The sequence below is a fragment of the Carya illinoinensis genome, chromosome 12 (assembly GCF_018687715.1).
Source record: "Carya illinoinensis cultivar Pawnee chromosome 12, C.illinoinensisPawnee_v1, whole genome shotgun sequence".
NCBI classification, from domain to species: domain Eukaryota; kingdom Viridiplantae; phylum Streptophyta; class Magnoliopsida; order Fagales; family Juglandaceae; genus Carya; species Carya illinoinensis.
This window is the reverse complement of record NC_056763.1, coordinates 1,907,501-1,925,898: the sequence shown is the minus strand read 5'-3', so window position 1 is coordinate 1,925,898 and position 18,398 is coordinate 1,907,501. Positions and strand designations below refer to the sequence as shown.

The 18,398-nt window shown below is 37.4% G+C and overlaps 1 protein-coding gene across 1 annotated transcript; it reads left to right on the top strand.

The window, feature by feature from the left end:
- The first annotated feature begins 826 nt into the window (after positions 1-826).
- Positions 827-17,218, top strand: LOC122290246 (protein MICRORCHIDIA 7-like). The gene is made up of 20 exons (XM_043097849.1): positions 827-1,272; positions 7,554-7,628; positions 7,826-7,860; positions 7,944-8,022; positions 8,191-8,283; positions 8,377-8,461; positions 8,784-8,859; positions 9,211-9,342; positions 10,068-10,166; positions 10,288-10,389; positions 11,268-11,429; positions 11,517-11,612; positions 12,921-12,972; positions 13,044-13,155; positions 13,239-13,312; positions 13,460-13,881; positions 15,934-16,028; positions 16,133-16,220; positions 16,518-16,640; positions 16,735-17,218. Exons 1-20 carry the CDS (start codon positions 900-902, stop codon positions 16,792-16,794), a joined length of 2,433 nt encoding a protein of 810 aa, XP_042953783.1. The 5' UTR covers positions 827-899; the 3' UTR covers positions 16,795-17,218.
- Positions 17,219-18,398: the final 1,180 nt, after the last annotated feature.

Here is an 18,398-nt window from a genome sequence, read left to right as displayed (position 1 = left end):
TAAATGAATCAGTCTAAACTAGAATTGTCTTTTCGAATCTACGTTAATACATTTATAATATTTATAGCCATCCGAGTAAATGTTTGATAAATACTATATTGCACATTTCATATCTATCTCTTTCGTTCACTCTTAAGATTCTATAAAATAAGAGTCTTTCTACCTCTCTTAATTTTTGGTTCATTAATTTTGAAGGCTATGAGAAATTGGGAATAGAGTTGTCAAATTCTTACTAAAAAGTTGAACATTTGTAGTTCACTTAATGCGGGTTTTTGCTTGTTTTGCATGGTTGTGTTTTGATCATGAAAAAATAAAAAACCCAAACCTTGTACAAGGTTGTGTTTTTTGTTCATGTACTCCGATGTAATGCCATCTCATTTTGTTTGGTCAAAGCTTGTTCAGGAAAAGTGAAAGGGAAAGTGGGGAAAAAGAGAAAGTGATGTTTGCTTGTCTAGATGTAAGGTTCATTATGCTTCTTATAGAATTCATACGTGTCGAAATTTCATTGAATAATGTAAAAGTTCCTTATTCACTCCAACATATTTGTACAAGAAATTAAAAAATAAAAAATAAAATCAGTCATTAAAGGTAACTAAAAAATTAAATACAATCTTAAATCAATTAGAATTGGTTTGAATTTGTCTGAAATTTTGAATTAATCAATTAAATTGGTTCAGCAAACTATTCAAAAAAATTTACTAAAATCAAATCAAGTTTAGATTAATTTATTGAATCAATTTAAAACTGTCTTTTCAAATCTAGGTTAATACATTTATAGGTTTTGAGTTTAAGTTAAGATATTAAAATATTATATTATTACATTTACAAAGTTGCTGAACCTGCCGAAGCTTCGTTGTCTCTCTGTCACTCACTCTGTTTTTGGTTTCTTCGAAAAGGCGATGGGGACTAGTGTAAAGAAAGAGTTACCGGAGACTTCCAGTGCAAGGAACGGCGCCGAGCCGAGCGGACCTGTCCCGGTCATCGAACTCAGTAGCAGCGGCTCCGACTCCGATTCAGACGCCGTTCCGAGTAAGAAAGTTAAGGTTTCGGAGAAGACGACGAAGAAGATGCAACTAGACGGATTGGGGTTGGTTGTGCAGCCCGGGTTTCTCCGAGTGCTTCCTCCGTCGGAAGAGGCCTCGGCGCTTGCGAGTCCGACATTGGACGTATGTTTTGGAGTGCGCGCTGCGAGTGGGCAGAGCTCATGCAACCAGTTCTGGAAAGCTGGCGACTATGAGGGCGCTCCGTCTAGTGACTGGGGTTCGTCCACAGGTAATCTCTCCGTCTCTCTGCCGATGGTAACATTCTTTCTGTTTACCGTGTTTCCATTTTGGTTGCAGAGAATGTTAATGAAAAGATACATAAAAGTATTTCTTTGAAATGTCTGCTGGCGTTGTTATGTTGTAAGGAAGTAGGCTTCATTTGGTAATTTCTTGTTGGTTTGGGAGACCGCATTGATTTCTTTTTATACATTGACAAAGCGGGAGAGCGCAAATGGGAAAATCATCTGGATTGCTTCCGTCACGCCACTTGCTTTTCATTTCTTGTCGAATTTCCATCTTGCTTTTGCCTTCTGCGTTCTGCTTACCCCAATTGGAATAAATTGTTAACCCGCATTTTTAGTGTAATTCGATTTAATTTCAAACATCTGGGACTTAAAAGATGTTATAACACATTTTTAAAGAATCAGGTATCGAAAGTTATTTGGACTTCAATATGGGAAGCTAATTGGTGCTGTGGTTGAGGCTTGAAGAGATGAAGGAGTAATGTGTTATTGATTTTCTGGGTTGCAAGAGAAGAACAAGAAACAAGAATTGAATTCAAGAATCACGTGGATGGATTTTATTTCGAGGAAAAATCCCATCTCCAAGAATTACAACTTACAAGTTTCTTCAGATAGTTCCCATCCTATTCTTCCAACTATTTATATACACTGATAAAGATTAAAATGCACCGTATGACTATGATACAAAAACTCCCCATTTTATTAACTTCCCCAAATGACTAAGTCTTCCTTCCTCAATCACAAGCTCCAGACTCATTGTTGTCTTCAATTCCTTCCACATACACTTCAGTATACTCCTAACATAATGAATGATTTTATTTGTGAAAATAATAGATATAGCCCATTTACACAGGACGCATACAAGTGAGGCACCTAAGAATGGTTGACAACTGATTCAAGAAAATCATGGACACTTAGTCCATTATATGCTTTGTATATGCTTCCACAACCTCACTTCATGTGATCCTCACACTTCATTAGAGTACCATCCATCTCAAGCCTCACCAACCTATTGAGTCAATTACAGCCTTCCACAAAGCCTCTCTTTCTTGTCGGTATTGCCACAACCATTTCCTCAATAGGGTTTGGTTGAAAACAAGCAAGTCGCAAGCTCTCAACCCTCTCTCTAAGACCAAAGTACATATCCTTGTTAATTCACTAAAGTGAAACTTGAACTCATCATCTATCCCTGCCCATGGTGTATAGGGGGAGACTTTAATGTTGTAAGATTCCCAAGTGAAGTCTCGGGTACTAGAAGACTGAGACCAGCCATGGAGGAGTTCTCGGAGTGTATTTTTGACCTGAACTTGGTGGATTTGCCACTTTCTGGGGGCAATGCGACTTGGTCTAACAATCAGTCTTGGTCTAGACTGGATCATTTCTTTATTTCACCAGAATGGGAAAGCCATTTCTTGGATGTATGGCAAAAATGTATGCCTCGTATTAGTTCAAACCATTGGCCTATTCTGATTGACTGCGGAGTTGTTCATAATGGTCGTCGGCTGTTTAAATTTGAGAATATGTGGTTAAAATCGGAAGGGTTTGTGGAGAGGGTCAAATAGTGGTGGTCTTCCTATCAGTTCCAAGGTACTCCCAGCTTCATTTTTGCAAGTAAATTGAAAGCTCTAAAGAGAGACCTAAAATTGTGGAACTTGGAGTCTTTTGGCAATGTAGGGGCAAACAGGAAATTAAAGTTGCTAGAACTTTAGGAGATTGAGAGGCTGCAAGAGGTACAACCACTTACTCAGGAAGAACAAGATAGGAGATCAGAGCTGGTCACAAAGATTGAGAGGTTGATACTGCTAGAAGAGATGTCTTGGCGGCAAAAGTCCAGGGCATTGTGGTTGCGGGAAGGAGATCAAAGTATGAGTTTCTTCCATAAAATTGCAAATTCTCATAGGAGAAATAATAACATTGAGAAGCTGATAGTTGATGGTGTGGAGTGTAGTGATGAGCAGGTACTTCATAACCATCAAGTTGATTTCTATGAGAATTCACTAATAGAGCAGGTGGGTTGGCAGCCCCCCTGAATGGGATGGAATTTGATACCATTGGGTCAAGCATTGTCTCTTGGTTGGAAAGGGATTTTGAGGACCTAGAGATTTATGAAGTAGTGCGGAAAATGGCTAGGGATAAGGCTCCAAGACCGGATGGATTCTCTATAGGCTTTTTTCAAGATTTTTGGGAAGTGCTAAAGGAGGACCTTATGAAGGTTTTTCAGGAGTTTTTCTTGGCTGGAAAATTTGAGAAAAGTCTAAATACTACATTCCTTGCTCTGATACCCAAGAAGGTGGGGGCTGTGGATTTAAAGGAGTTTCCGCCTATCAGTCTAGTGAATGGGGTGTATAAGATAATTTTGAAAGTACTTGTGAACAGGTTGAGCGAGGTGATGGGGAAGCTTATTATGAAACCCCAAAACGCCTTTGTAAAAGGTAGACAGATACTGGATGCGGTGTTAATTGCCAATGAATGCCTCGACAGTAGACTGAAGGCCAAGAACTCAGGGATCATGTGTAAATTAGACATGGAAAAGGCTTATGACAATGTTAACGGGGATTTCTTTTTGCATTTGCTCAGGAGATGCGGATTTGGGGAGCGATGGAGGGCATGGATACACTGGTGTATATCTATGGTAAAGTACTTTGTGTTGATAAATGGAATTTCAGTTGGTTTTTTTTCAGAGTTCCCGTGGACTACGACAAGGGGACCCGTTGTCACTTTTATTGTTTGTGATAGTTATGGAGGCCCTAAGTAAGATGCTCTCGGCTATGGTTGAAAGTGGATTCCTAAAAGGGTTTCCGATCGGCACCCTGGATAGGGGTACTATTAATATTTCTCATTTACCGTTTGCAAATGACGCACTTATTATGTGTGAAGCCTTGGAAAAATCAAATGCAAGTGTTAAAGACCCTACTCTTTTGCTTCGAGGCAGTTTTTGGTTTGAATGTGAATTTGGAAAAATCAGAGTTGGTGCCAATTGGGGAAGTTTCTAACATTTGCCAGCTAGCGAGAATGATGGGGTGCAAGATAACCTCATTCCCTATGACTTACTTGGGACTTCCTTTAGGGAGTGCCTAGAGGGCGCCCTCGATCTGGGATTCAGTAATCAAAAATAGAGCAGAGATTGGCAGGGTAGAAGAGAATGTATTTGTCAAAAGGTGGAAGGATTACATTGATAAAGAGTACACTCTCTAACCTACCTACTTATTTCTTATCTCTCTTCCCAACACCAGCAAGCGTGGCGGCTTGTAACGAGAAGCTTCAACATGATTTCTTTTTTTTTGGGGGAGGGGGGGGGGTTTAAAAAAAAGTTTCACTTGGTTAAGTGGGAGCAGGTTTGTCGTCCTATTTTAGGGTGAGGTTTGGGGGTTAGAGATCTAAGGGTTTTTAATCATGCGCCATTAGGCAAATGGCTATGGAGATTTGCTAAGGAACATGACTCTCTATGGAAATTGGTGATTGAGAAGAAATATGGTGGTTTATGGGGGGAGTGGTGTACTCGAGAAGTAAGGGGGGCTTATGGAGTGAGGGTTATGGAAACATATAAGAAGAGGATGGGGGGTTTTTAGTCGTCATGTCAAGCTTTGTGTGAGTATGGGATGAATGATCAAATTTTGGGGAGATGTTTGGTGTGCTAGCAGAGCTCTGAAAGACTTGTATCCTCTTCTTTTCTAGATGGCGAGTGATAAGGATGTTTCAGTGGCAGAAGTTATGGAGTTAGCGGGGGGTCAAATTCTTTGGAATATTAATTTTAGTAGGGCAGCACAAGATTGGGAATTAAGCAGCTTCGCAGACTTCTACAGCCTTATATATTCCATAAGACCAAATATGCAGCAAGAGGATCTCTGTGGTGGACTCTAGTAGACAAAAGGTAATTTTTCAGTTCATTCTTTCTATAAGGCTCTCACCCAAGAACTCAATTCTCTATGTTCTTAGAGAAAAATCTGGAGACATAAGGCTCCTCCTAAAGTTTCATTCTTTGTATGGACTACATACCTAGGAAAGATACTTACCATAGATAATTTGAAGAAAAAGAGGATCATTATTGCAGACTGGTGTTGCATATGCAAAATAGGGGGAGAGTCGGTAGACCACCTCCTTTTGCATTGTGATACGGCAAGGGCTCTCTGGAATGAGGTATTCTTGCAACTAGATATGGCTTGGGTGATGCCAAAAAATGTGGAGGCAGCGTTGGCTAGCTGGTCAAACATAAGGGGCAGACAACCGATTAAAGCTATCTGAAAGATGATTCCCCTATGCATTACGTAGTGTGTGTGGTAGGAGCAAAATGAGTGGACCTTCAAAGACTAGGAAAGATCAGTGGGGGAGGTTAAACTTTTATTTTTTAGAACACTTTGTAACTGGGCTATTGCTGTGGATTTTAATGGCATGGCCCTGCATGATTTTCTTGCCTCTAATGTGCCTACCTAGTTAGGGCATTAGAGTTGTAATACTGGCTTTGCCATTGATCAATATAATTTGTTTATTTATCCAAAAAAAAATTTCCACCTTAGTGGGTGAGTGGAAATATAAGGACAAGAAATGTGCTGGTAAGTTGGATAGAGTACTTTTGATCAAAGTGGTCTACCAGCTTTGGATAAGTACATCTTCTTCCAACTAGCCAATCTGTGCTTTATATGTTTGATTACACCATCCCAACTAGCATTGTCGATATAGAGAAGCAGACTAGTGAGATACAATGTGCTATCCAAGAACACCAATTCTCCTCTAAGCCACATCTCACAAGTAATTTGTAATTATTACAATCATAGGCCTTCTCCTTATCCAACTTGTATAGTATCACCAGTTTTCTTGATTTCTCTCTCCTTATCCAAGCATTCATTAGCTATAAGCACCAAGTTGAGTGTCTACCTTTCCTATTTTTCTACTGGAATCGGGTGTCTGGAAATAGCGTCACGACTGATCCTGGGGGTGCACAAGCCCTCGGCAAGGAGTTTCTTGCAAGTGCACCTCGGATAATTCAATGGGAAAATCCCTTATTCCGATGGCCCCTAGAGATTGTTTGCACATAAGGGGATTTGAACCTTAGATTTGGGGAAAGCATACCCCCAAGCCTAAAACCTTTACCACTTGAGCCAACCACTTGAGTGTCTATATCTTACGAATGCATTTTGTTTCTCTTGCATATGATATTATCCATTACCATGGTCAATCTATTCACCAAGACTTCGGATAGAATTTTATACGCCCCATTTACAAGACTAATAAGATAATAATTTTTTTTACCTTCACTATGCCAGGTATTTTAGGAATGAGTGCTGTAAAGCTTGTGTTGAGGCTTTTGGAATCCTTCAGTATGATTGAAGCTCTTGAAAACTCCTATAATATCATCTTTAACAATGTTCCAACAAGTTTGAAAGAGAGCCACGGTAACCCCTAAGGCTTGGCTCAATTGGTAAAGGCTTTGGTTTTGGTAGTATGCTCCCTCCAAGGTTCAAGGTTCGAATCCCACTGGATGCAAACAATCTCTAGGAGCCATCGGACTAGGGGATTTTCCCCTTAAATTACCCAAGGTGCACCCCTGGGATTAGTCGGAACGTTGTTCCCACTTTCGGTGCCAATAAAAAAGAAAGCCTTGGTAAAAGTATTGGGCAATTATATTCTTTCATACTTATAAAAGAAATTTTCAATGGTCCACACTAGAAAGTAACATATAATGCCCCCATGAAAGGAAAGGGTGGGGAAGGGCAGAGCATCAGTTGTGCTAAAAAAATCGTGACGGGTTATCACATTTCTTCTAGTCAGCCTGTGATGGGGAATTTAAGGAGGCATATAGTGTTCTTGAAGATTGAAAGTACATATATTTTCTGGCAGTGGATGACAAAATGCTGAGCTTCCAGTTAGAACTTATTATTGGTCAGCATTTAGTGCTTTTGTTTTTCTTTATCTTTTTCTTTCTTTCTTTCTTTTTTTTTTTGGGGGGGGGGGGGGGGCTTGGTTATGGATGATTGAGGCTACTTTTGACTTCTCAAAAGTTCATTTTTATTCATTTTTATTATTTTATTCATTACTCATGAATGCATGCATCCTCTTGAGCAAATGCCTTTCTCCATCCCCTGTCACTGCCACCAGAAACGAAAAAAACGAAGAGTTTATGTAATTGAAACATTTGATTTTAAGCTCATTTATTCTGTCTGCTCAACAATATGCACCCTGAATGAATGACTGCCAAATCCTGAGGTTATGAGTTTAACTGTCATACTTGGCAATGCAAATCCCTATCTAATGTTTCTGTTGAAATCTTCAGTTGGCATGGATCATGTCAGGGTTCATCCTAAATTTCTACATTCTAATGCAACAAGTCATAAGTGGGCTCTTGGAGGTAAAGTTGTTCAACCAGTTTTTCAGATACAGTCATGCTTCTTTCTTTTTTATTCATCGTTTTTTTTTTTTTTTTTTTTTTTGATTGATAGATACGATTGTGTTTCTTCACAATAATGCATGGTAGTACGGGTCTTTTTCTTTGGTTCACATGGAGTTTCTAGTTCGTTAAGTTGCTTATTGAATTCCTGTCTGCAGCTTTTGCAGAGCTTCTGGACAATTCATTGGATGAGGTATCTTGCATGTAATATATTCTAAATTATACAATACATGCATGCATTTCTCACTTCTCCTAACTTCTTCATTTTGATGTCAGGTCTGCAATGGTGCTACATTTGTTAATGTAGATATGCTTGTAAATAAGAAAGATGGGAGCAGGATGTTGTTGATTGAAGGTATTTTGTTTTCATCTCAAGTGTATTTTTTGCTGCTGGATTTAGGTCTCTCTCTCTCTCTCTCTCTCCGCCCCCCAAAACAAAATCTTGTATGTGGAGATCTGGCCCTTGTATTGCCATAACACGATAATTATGTCCAGAATCTCAATCTATTAGACTATGCTGCAGATAATGGTGGTGGGATGGATCCAGATAAAATGCGACAATGCATGTCATTGGGGTATTCTGCCAAAAGCAAAGTAGCAAATTCTATTGGACAATGTAAACCTCTGGTTCTGGAAGTACGCACAAATATTTATTTTTTGGTTGCTATTTCTCCTTTGAAGAAGGATAGCTTTATGTTTGTTTTCTCAGATGGAAATGGTTTTAAGACGAGTACCATGAGGCTTGGGGCAGATGTAATTGTCTTCTCACGCTGTTGTGGGAAAGATGGAAAAAGGTGTACTCTTTATTTTACTTTCTTGTTGCCTTTCCAATTATGGATGTAAATGGACTTATAAAAAAAATGTATGGATGTAAATGTTAGGTTTATTTAGCTTGTTTAGAAAGCAAATACAACATACTCTGTCTATGGCTTTTTGGGGAGTGGAAAGTTGATGAAATTGCATTTTCCTTTGCTATTTTATCCTCTTTTCTTTTGCATCATTTACATGGTACTCTTTATTTTTATTTTTTACATTTGCTGCACTTGTTTTCTTTATACTCACACAAACACGTGTATGCACAAGTAACTAATTTAGTTTTCTTGGTGTTGTTTCTAGCCCTACGCAGAGCATTGGGCTACTGTCTTATACTTTCTTGAGGAGCACAAGGAAGGAAGATATTGTAGTTCCCATGGTAATTGTCTTTATTTTCTTTCTATTATGTTATGGACTTTGCAGATGTCAATTGTCTTGTAACTGCAGTTGACAATCTATCAACATGGACCTACTTAAAAAAACATTATATCAACATGGAACTATAGGTGGATTGATATAGCTAAATAATGGAATTTTTACAAACAACATGTACTTCCATTAAGGAATATGTCACTGGTCACCATAGGAACTGTGTGACACTGATAATCACTGTTCTTTAAACGTATTGACAATGTGTTGATATATATATATATATATATCGTGCATATGGTTTTATTACCATTACTTATTTGCACTTCTGATCAAATTGTTTTGTGGACTGAATATGAAGCTTGACTATGCAAGAGGGGGGGGACAAGACTGGAACAAAATTATTCGATCTTCTCCTTGTGATTGGAGTACAAATGTGGAAACAATAGTTCAATGGTCCCCATTTTCCAGCGAAACAGATCTTCTGCGTCAGGTGACTCTTATACTTCTTGTGTAGGAATGGAAAGACTTGGCATTATATCCATTATTCTGCTGTGTTTTCCCCCCACATGTATCATCAGTATTTTCCTGGTGAATATGAAATATCTGTTTAGTTGGCAGCAAGAGAATTCAATGTGGTGTTTTGAAGCCTTAAAAGTGTAAACAGTCGAGATCTTCATTCAAGTAGCCATTGACAGCTTTATTCTAAGGTTCCTATTCCGAAAAATCAGTATTTCTTTTGCCAAAGTTTTGAAGTCTCGATGACTGTGGCAAAGCATATGTCACAACTAAATCCTCTGAGCCACTAGTTGGGACATGACACATGCCTTTTAAGTTTGTTTAGCCCAATGCATCCACATTGACCTTATCTATGGGCACATAATCTAGTTGGGGAATTTTCTTGCTGGAGAGACTCATATGCAAGTTGTGGCTAGGTTATATATTTCAAATTTTATTGTATTTTTCAGTAATTTTCCAGTTTTCTTTCACCCAAGTTATCATGGCATAGGCCATCAGCTGCAGTCTTATGGTTAATTGTGGTAACACTGTTGATTTGAATTCAGTTGATGCAGACTAAAAGTTTCCATTTTATCTTATCTGCTCTCTCAAATATCTTTTATGTTTCTTTTTTGTGATCTTACTTATCAAAAGAAAAATTCTTTATGGGAACTTAAGTTATAAATTAACACTGCGATTAACTGTGACTTTTCTTAATAGTTTAACCTGATGAGAGATTGTGGTACACGGATAATTATCTACAACCTTTGGGAGGATGACCAAGGACTGTTGGAACTTGATTTTGATGCTGATCCTGATGTACGTGCTTGATGTCCTGCGTCTATTTGTGGAAATATTTTCTTTCTTTCTTATGGTGCTATTTGAGCATGATTTTCTTTCTAAGATTCATAACTTTTTGTGGTATATCAATTGTTTGCAGGACATTCAAATCAGAGGTGTCAACCGAGATGAGAAGAAGATAAAAATGGCAGAACTATATCCCAACTCTAGGCATTTTCTCACGTATCAACATTCATTAAGAGTAATACTAGACTTTTTAAGGACATAATTGCTTTAGATTTTATCTTATTTTTATGGCTTTTTGGCCTTGATGAAGATCTCACAAGAGCTATTCACTATGATTTCATTATTCTAAAATTGTAGTTGTAAGCCTTCAGGTCTACTTTAAGCATATCCCTACAAAATTTTTCACATGGAATACTATATGCTATGCTAGAATAAGGAAAGTGGTGTTTAAAGAGGTTGAAAAATGGACATGGAAAGGTGAAAAGTATGGATAACTCTAATTTTCCCTGAGATTGTCGGATAAAGTTTAGTGCATTGTTACAGATAAGTCGTACTGACAAAGTTCTAACTAAAGGTTCAATTTTTGTGTATTAAATTAATGTGTGTTCTGATACTTACAAAGTTGTAATTCATTGCTTACGTAATAAATTTTACTTGTGCTATTTCTATTGGAATGTGGATTATTGCCAGAAGTTTGATGTGGAAAAAAGAGAAAATTGTTAAGAAAAAAGGTCAATTCTTCAAAATCTGGTATATCCAGGAGAAATCTGGTTAGTACAAAAGTCAAAATTCCTGAATCTGTTATAGAGGGGGTTTATAAGGAACTTCAACATCTTAAGGTGTGGAAATCCTTAAGTAGGATGAGATTGATTTGTAACTTGTTACTTGAAGACATTATGGGTCTTGTTTTGTCTTCAAAGGAAAAAGTAAGACTTGCCGTACTTATCCCAAGAATCTGAAAGGCAATATGACAATGGGACATGTGAAAGAGGATTTTAAGGAGATATCATGGCTTGCTTGAAGACCCAGAATGTCTTTAATTTTCTCATGCTCTCTTTATTTCTTCTTTTTCAGTTCTATTTTTAACTATATTACTCAAATTTAATTTTCCAGAGTTATGCTTCAATACTCTATCTAAGGATTCCACCAGGCTTTCGAATTATTCTTCGTGGGAAAGATGTGGAGCACCACAATATAGTGAATGACATGATGCTGTCTCAGGAGGTTACATACCGACCAAATCCTGGTGCTGATGTGGGCTCAAAGAATTTGCATGTAACACTCAAAAAATGGTTTCTTTTATGATATATTCTTGTCTGCTGCAGTATATGTATTCTGATGCTATGCGACTACTGTCATCAGATGATTGCTGTCGTAACCATTGGATTCGTCAAGGATGCAAAACATCATATTGATGTTCAAGGATTCAATGTTTATCACAAAAATCGGCTTATTAAGGTATGATTTGCTTTTACGATTTGAATTTTGCAATCCTGTTATTGTCATATTGAATTGTTCTCTGGCTCTACCCACGCCCACCCCCTTCTTGTCATCTCAACTTAGAATGCTCATACTTATGCATCAAGCAAAATGATCTTGGAAAGAGAAGATCAAAGATGAGAATATGTCAAATATATGGGGCAGATATGAAGATAGTAGCGTCTGGATTGTTTTTTTATAAGTAATTGAAGAATTTATTAGAAAATGCAAAAAGTTATAGCCTAGTACATTGGAAGTGCACAAGATGAATGCCTAACTAGAAGTAAAAAGAGACAAGAAAATCATTAAAACTTTTTTTACGAGTAATTTTATTAGAAATGAATGTATAGGCGAAGCCCATGTACACAAGAAGCATACAAAAGAAAACACCTAAATACAGAAACAAAAAGCAACAACTGAAAATCATGAGCAAAAGATCCGTTAATCACTAAAGCAGTGTTTTAATGATAAGGAGCGTACAGTGGAGCAACTCCAGAACTTTTTTGTGCCCTCTTTATTGCTTTCATTTTCTGTAATTCTTTTCCATCCAAACGCACCACATAAGACACAAAGGAACCATCATCCTAACCACATCCACTTGAGAACAATCATGAAGCCTGTTCCAAGACGCAAGAAGATCAACCACTCTCAAAGGCATCACCCAAGCCAAGCCAATTCTACAAAAAATTCCATCCCACAATGCCCTTGCCACCTCACAATGCAAAAGTAAATGATCCATGATTTCCCCCTACTTCTTACACATGAAACACCAATCCATAACTATAATACCACCTCACAATGCAAAAGTAAATGATCCACTGTTTCCCCATGCTTCTTACACATGAAACACCCATCCATAATTATAATACAACACTTCAATAAATTGTCCAACGTCAAAATTTTCCCTAGAGAAGCAGTCCATAAGTAGAAAAAAAAAAAACCAAGGAACTTTGGAAGGCACGAGACCTCCAAATATACTTCCAAAGAAAAGGAAGACTATTCTGAAAAGTTGACAGCTTATAATAAGAATGAACAGTGAAATTTTTACACCTCTTGGACTTCCACAACATATTATCTGATCATTACCATCAAGCCTCCAAGAGTATAAAAGACTGAAGAAAGCTCAAATTTCATCAATTTCCAATCCCGAACAGCTCTATATATATTATGTCCTTTTTTGTTTTTCTGTCTTTATATATTTTTAGAGTTGCTATTTCTTAGATGAGTCTGTTTGACACATTATCTTCTTTTGAATTCCTTCTGAAATAAGTGCTTGTTGTTTGTCAGCCATTCTGGAGGCTTTGGAACACTCCAGGAAGTCAGGGTCGTGGAGTAATAGGTATCATCTTTGTGTTGAAGTTTTTGTATTTACTTGAGCTTACTTCGGATGAACTTCATTTCTGCTTGCAGGTGTATTGGAAGCTAATTTTGTTGAACCGGCTCATGATAAGCAGGGATTTGAGCGTACAACGGTCCTCGCAAGACTTGAGGCACGATTGATACAAGTGCAAAAGAATTACTGGTTTGTTATTATTGCCTCTCGAAATTTTACTGGGAAAGCTGATTTACTATAGTCGTGACTAATGGCTATTCTGTTCTATTTAGGTTGTCTAAATGTCACAGAATTGGTTATCAATCACATTGTGTTAATGAAATTGGAGATGAAGCTGCAAAGGGAGGTATTACGGGAATTTTCATTCTATTAGTTTTCTTTTTTATTGATTTATGCACCAAACGGGCTGCTTGCTTTAGTTCTTATCTCACTGTTAAATAATTATCTTAAGACAATCTTATCATCTGTTTTGCAAATATGTCTGGTTTTGTAGAAACTTCACATTCAAAAAAGTCTAGCAAGACCCCACATTCAGTATCAGAGAAGAACTCTTCAAAGCTAAATCAGAAGCATGGAGGAAAAGACTTGGAAAGATTTCAGGGATACAGAAATGGACATTGGTCAGATAAAGATAGAAATAGAACAAAGACCTGTACAAAGTCCAGAAAAAGGCAGATTTCTCCTGAGCCTTCAGCCGCATCTTCTGCAGAAGATCTGAGTGATGAGGACTTGCGTATACTACCTGAGAGACAAGCAAATGGCAGTGGCCATAAGACATTCAATGCCATGAGATCTTTTAGCAAAGGTGGTTTGTGTACGACTAGGTCATCTTCATGCAAGAAGGATACTGAAGCTCAGCTTGATTCTGCATCAGGTGGAAGAAAATCTTCTCCCTCTACACAATCCCCATTAAAGGTGATTTTCTAGCTCTCCTCATTGTTGTTTTTGTTTTGAGTTAGTTAGTTAAAGAAATTTCAATGATGCTTGAACAAATACCAATTTGTCGGATTTCTGGAGCTTTCTCTAAGGCAGGAGATATCTATTTTTGCATTTGCCAGTTCCCTTCTATTATGATCACTTTTTGTTAAGATTTATTTTAAGCAAGAGCAGAATCATGAAGTGATCTTCAGCACACTGAAGCTGTGTAGCATATGAATACCGCCTTAATATAAGTGGTGGGACATCATTTCTACTTTATAGCATTATAGCTTTGGGGTTTGAGTAATAATTGGTCATCTTCTATATAGGTTAGTTAATATACCTAATTTCTTCAAGTGTTAATCCCTCGGGATTGGTTCAAGCTTTAAGAACTTTGATCTTGGTGGTATGCTTCATCCGGGTCTAAAATTTGAACCTTTGGGTGCAAACAATTTCTGTGGGGAGGCCTAGAAGATGAGAAAAAATTCCTCTTAATCAAATGGGAGAAAATCTGCACCCCTCTACCGTATGGTGGCTTGGGGATTAGAAAGTTGAGAATCTTCAATTCTGCTCTATTAGGGAAATGGCTATGGCGGTACCATCGGGAAGGAGATGCTCTTTGGAGAAATGTCATTGAAGCAAAATACAGGAGCACTTGGGGAGGATGGTGCTCTCATAAAGTAAAAGGAGCATACGGGGTGGGAGTTTGGAAATGTATCAGACGGATGGGTAGATTTCTCCAACAATTTCAGAACTGAGGTGGGAAGCGGAATGCAAACCAGATTCTGGTGCAACATATGGTGTGGCGATATAGCCTTGAAGAATGCTTTCCTGTTGCTTTATAGGATCGCGTTGGACAAGGATGCTTCAGTGGCAACTCTGCTGGTTCCTTTCAATGGTTGGTGAGATTTACTCAAGCTGTCCAGGATTGGGAGGTGGGAGACATTTGAGAACTTTACAGGGCACTATATGCTCTGAATCTAAAAGCTGAAGGGGAGGACAGGCTGCGTTGGAAGCACACTGGGAACAACAAATTCTCGGTCATATCCTTCTACAATGTTCTGTCACCACATTCCTCTATTGACTTCCCTTGGAAAAGTATTTGGAGGAGTCATGCTCCACTCAAGGTTGCTTTTTCAGCTGGCTGGCCTCACATGGGAAAATATTGACTATTGATAAGCTAAGAAATCGAGGATTCCTAATAATGGACTGGTGCTTTATGTGTAAAAGCAATGGAGAAACAGTGGATCATCTTCTTTTACACTGTAAAGTGGTCAAGGCTTTATGGGACGATATCTTCTCTGGAGAGGAATTCAGTGTAATTGTCAAATAGTGGCTGTTTGGAAGATGGTGCCTCTATGTTTAATGTGGTGTACTTGGAAGGAATGGATGCTGCTTTGACAAAAGGGAACGGTTGATGGAAGGGCTTAGGGACTTTTTCTACCATACATTGTTACTCTGGGCTTCAGCCATTATATTGAATGGGACTAGCCTTGATGACTTTTATACTGATTTTCACAGCACTTAGCTTGTAATTAGGTTTATCTCTTGTATACTTCTGGTGTACCTGGGCTATGCCTAATTACATGATTAATAAATTTTCTTACTTAAAAAAAAAAAAAAAAAAAAAACAATTCCTAGGGGTAATTAGAGTGGGAGAATTTCTCCTCAAATTATCTTGAGGTATACTTAAAGAAAACTCATTACTGAGGGCCTGGGTACCCTTGAGGTTAGTTAGGACTCTTTTTCCAGACGGCCGGCACCAACAAAAAGAAAAGAAGTTCTGCCACCATAAGTAAATATATCTAAAACATATAAAACGCAGTTAATTCTGCACTGAAAAAAGCTATGAATGTCCATCTTGTTTTAGATAAGCCAAATGAACAGAATCTCTGCATTTTTAATGTTCAGTATTGCTCCTATAGTTTGTGCAGCCCCATAATAGTTGCTCAACTTCTCGTTGTTATGAATTGCTACTAGTATTCAGCGTTGATGCTCACATGATCCTTTTCCAGTATTGCATTACTAATGGATTTGTTGAACTGGCAGGGAGGGGATGTTAATTGTGGTGCACATTCACTTTCAGACTCTGATTTACGCACTCTAGAGCTGTTGAGGGAGGAGAATCATGAGTTGAGGAAAAGGTACCCGTTCTGTCTCTCTAAAACAGTACATATTTACTGCTCTATCTGTGGCATTCTTGCAAATTATATTTATTACTTTCCCCCTTTTTCCCCTTGCGGTGTAGATTAGAGAAAAAGGAGGGAGAGGTTTTGGGCGAATTGCTAAGTGATTTGCAGCATGAAAGAGACAAGTGTAAATCTCTTGAAACTCAGGTGCGCACATTTACCTGCCTCTCTGGTTCCTATGCTGGATGATGGAAAACCGACTTTTTTAAAGTGATGATGATTCTGTTTTTTTCAGATACTCATTAATATATTTTCTTGTACACTTTTGTTTAATTAGGATCATTAGAACTAGAAGTGAGATTCTAAATAGCGTGAAATAATTGTGGAAGGTTATGTGAGATCTATAGATTCTGTACCCAAAAGCAGTTAATTGCTCAAAGCTGTTATGTAATAATCGGTTATCTTATTACTTCTAATTTAAATAACTCCATGCTCTTTGATTAGCTCCGAACTGTGCTTGAAAAGATCGAGGAATTGAACAATGAACAAGAAAGTCTAATTGACATATTTGCAGAGGAGAGGGATCGAAGAGAGAATGAGGAGACAAGTCTGAAAAAGAAGCTACAGGTTCAATACTCCCACCACCCTGCTTCTATCCTCATTTTCTTTCTTGTATGTCAGTACTTCTGAGTGTCTGAGTATTCCTTTACCCCTCCTGTAGGATGCAAATCAGACTATCCAAGAATTGCGAGACAGGATAAGGCAGCTTGAAAAAACGTAGCCTTCTAACAGCAAACCAGAATGTTGAGAACCCAAAGCTACACTTCCTCTTTGCTTTCACCAGAAGGTTGTTTGACTGTATAGAACGTGATCAGCAGGCCCAGTGTTTTATGATGACTTGGCTAATCGGAGGTTAAGTTGTTCTTTTGTAAAGTTGTTCTTTAGGTATAGGGTTGTTCTTTTGTAAAGTTGTTCGATGCTGGCCTTTGGTAGTCTAGAAAGGTAATGGAAACAGAGACCTGAGCTATGTAGAGCTGCGGGCACCAATGATGGTGTCAAATTTTGAGTTATAAAGGTATAAAATGTGCATGTATTTCATGAAGTCTTTCATCACTCCAACATAAATCCATTGCCTGTATAATTTTCAAAGCATTTTCTTTGATTTCTGTTAATTCACATCACCATTCCTCTAATTAGTTTTATCATTTAATATTGCCTTAAAAGCATTATTTTTTTCAATTGCAAACATTTAATTACTTTGTGCTTTTATTGACAAAAGATCTTTGGTTTTCTATTCTTTTCAATTTTAAAACTATCAATCTCTTGCTTTCTTTAGGAGTGAACAAAAATTCAAAAATTCAATTCCGAATTTGACTCCCTTCCGATTCCAACAAAATGGACTCGAAGTCGGATTTTTGTTTTAGTTTTTCAATTGGAGTCAAAGGGGTCGCTGAACTGACTCCGATCCAATCCGATTCCAGCTTTATGCTTCGACTCTGACTTTGCACTCCTACTCTGATTTTAACTCTGAATCTGGCTCTCATATTGTATATATGTTATAAAAATATGTATTTATCTATATATTTATCATATAACTAGTATAGTTATTACTAGTTATATAGTTATATAACTAGAACTTGTATAGTTAAATTCAATAATATATTAGTATGAGCTAATTATTATAAAATAGCATACTTATATTATAATATAAATAGACTAATGATAGTTTGGCATATGTAAATATTATAGTGTTACTACCATACATAATCAAGTATAGAAATAAGTTAGACACTAGTATTTAAATAAGTCTAGTATAATAAATTAATAATATATTCTAATTTACGAAAATATAATAATATGTAATTAGATACTAGAAAGTCTAGTATATAATTAAATTAGACATTAGTATAATAACATGTAATATTAATGTATAATAGCCTGTAATTAGACACTATAATATAAGACTTGTATATAAATAAATTAGACATTAGTATAGAAATAACTAATAAGTCTAGTATAATAAGTTAATAATACATAGTATCAATTTACTAAAGTATAATAACATGTAAGAAGACACTAGAAATAAGTATAGTGTAGAAATAACTTAGACACTAGTATAATATAATAAAATGTAATACTATAGTATAATAACATGTAATTAGATACTAAAAATAGCATGTAATATTATAGTATGATTGATGGCTTGCAAAATTTCATATTGCAGATTTTACAAGTTCGCTCGAGCGGAGGCTTTTGGCCGCTCGAGCGAATTCAGGCAGATTCAAACGCTCGACTGCCGCTCGAGCAGGTTGCTGAAAAACGAAGATCGCTCGAGCGGAGACATTGGCCGCTCGAGCGAAATCAGGCAGAGTCGAACGCTCGATG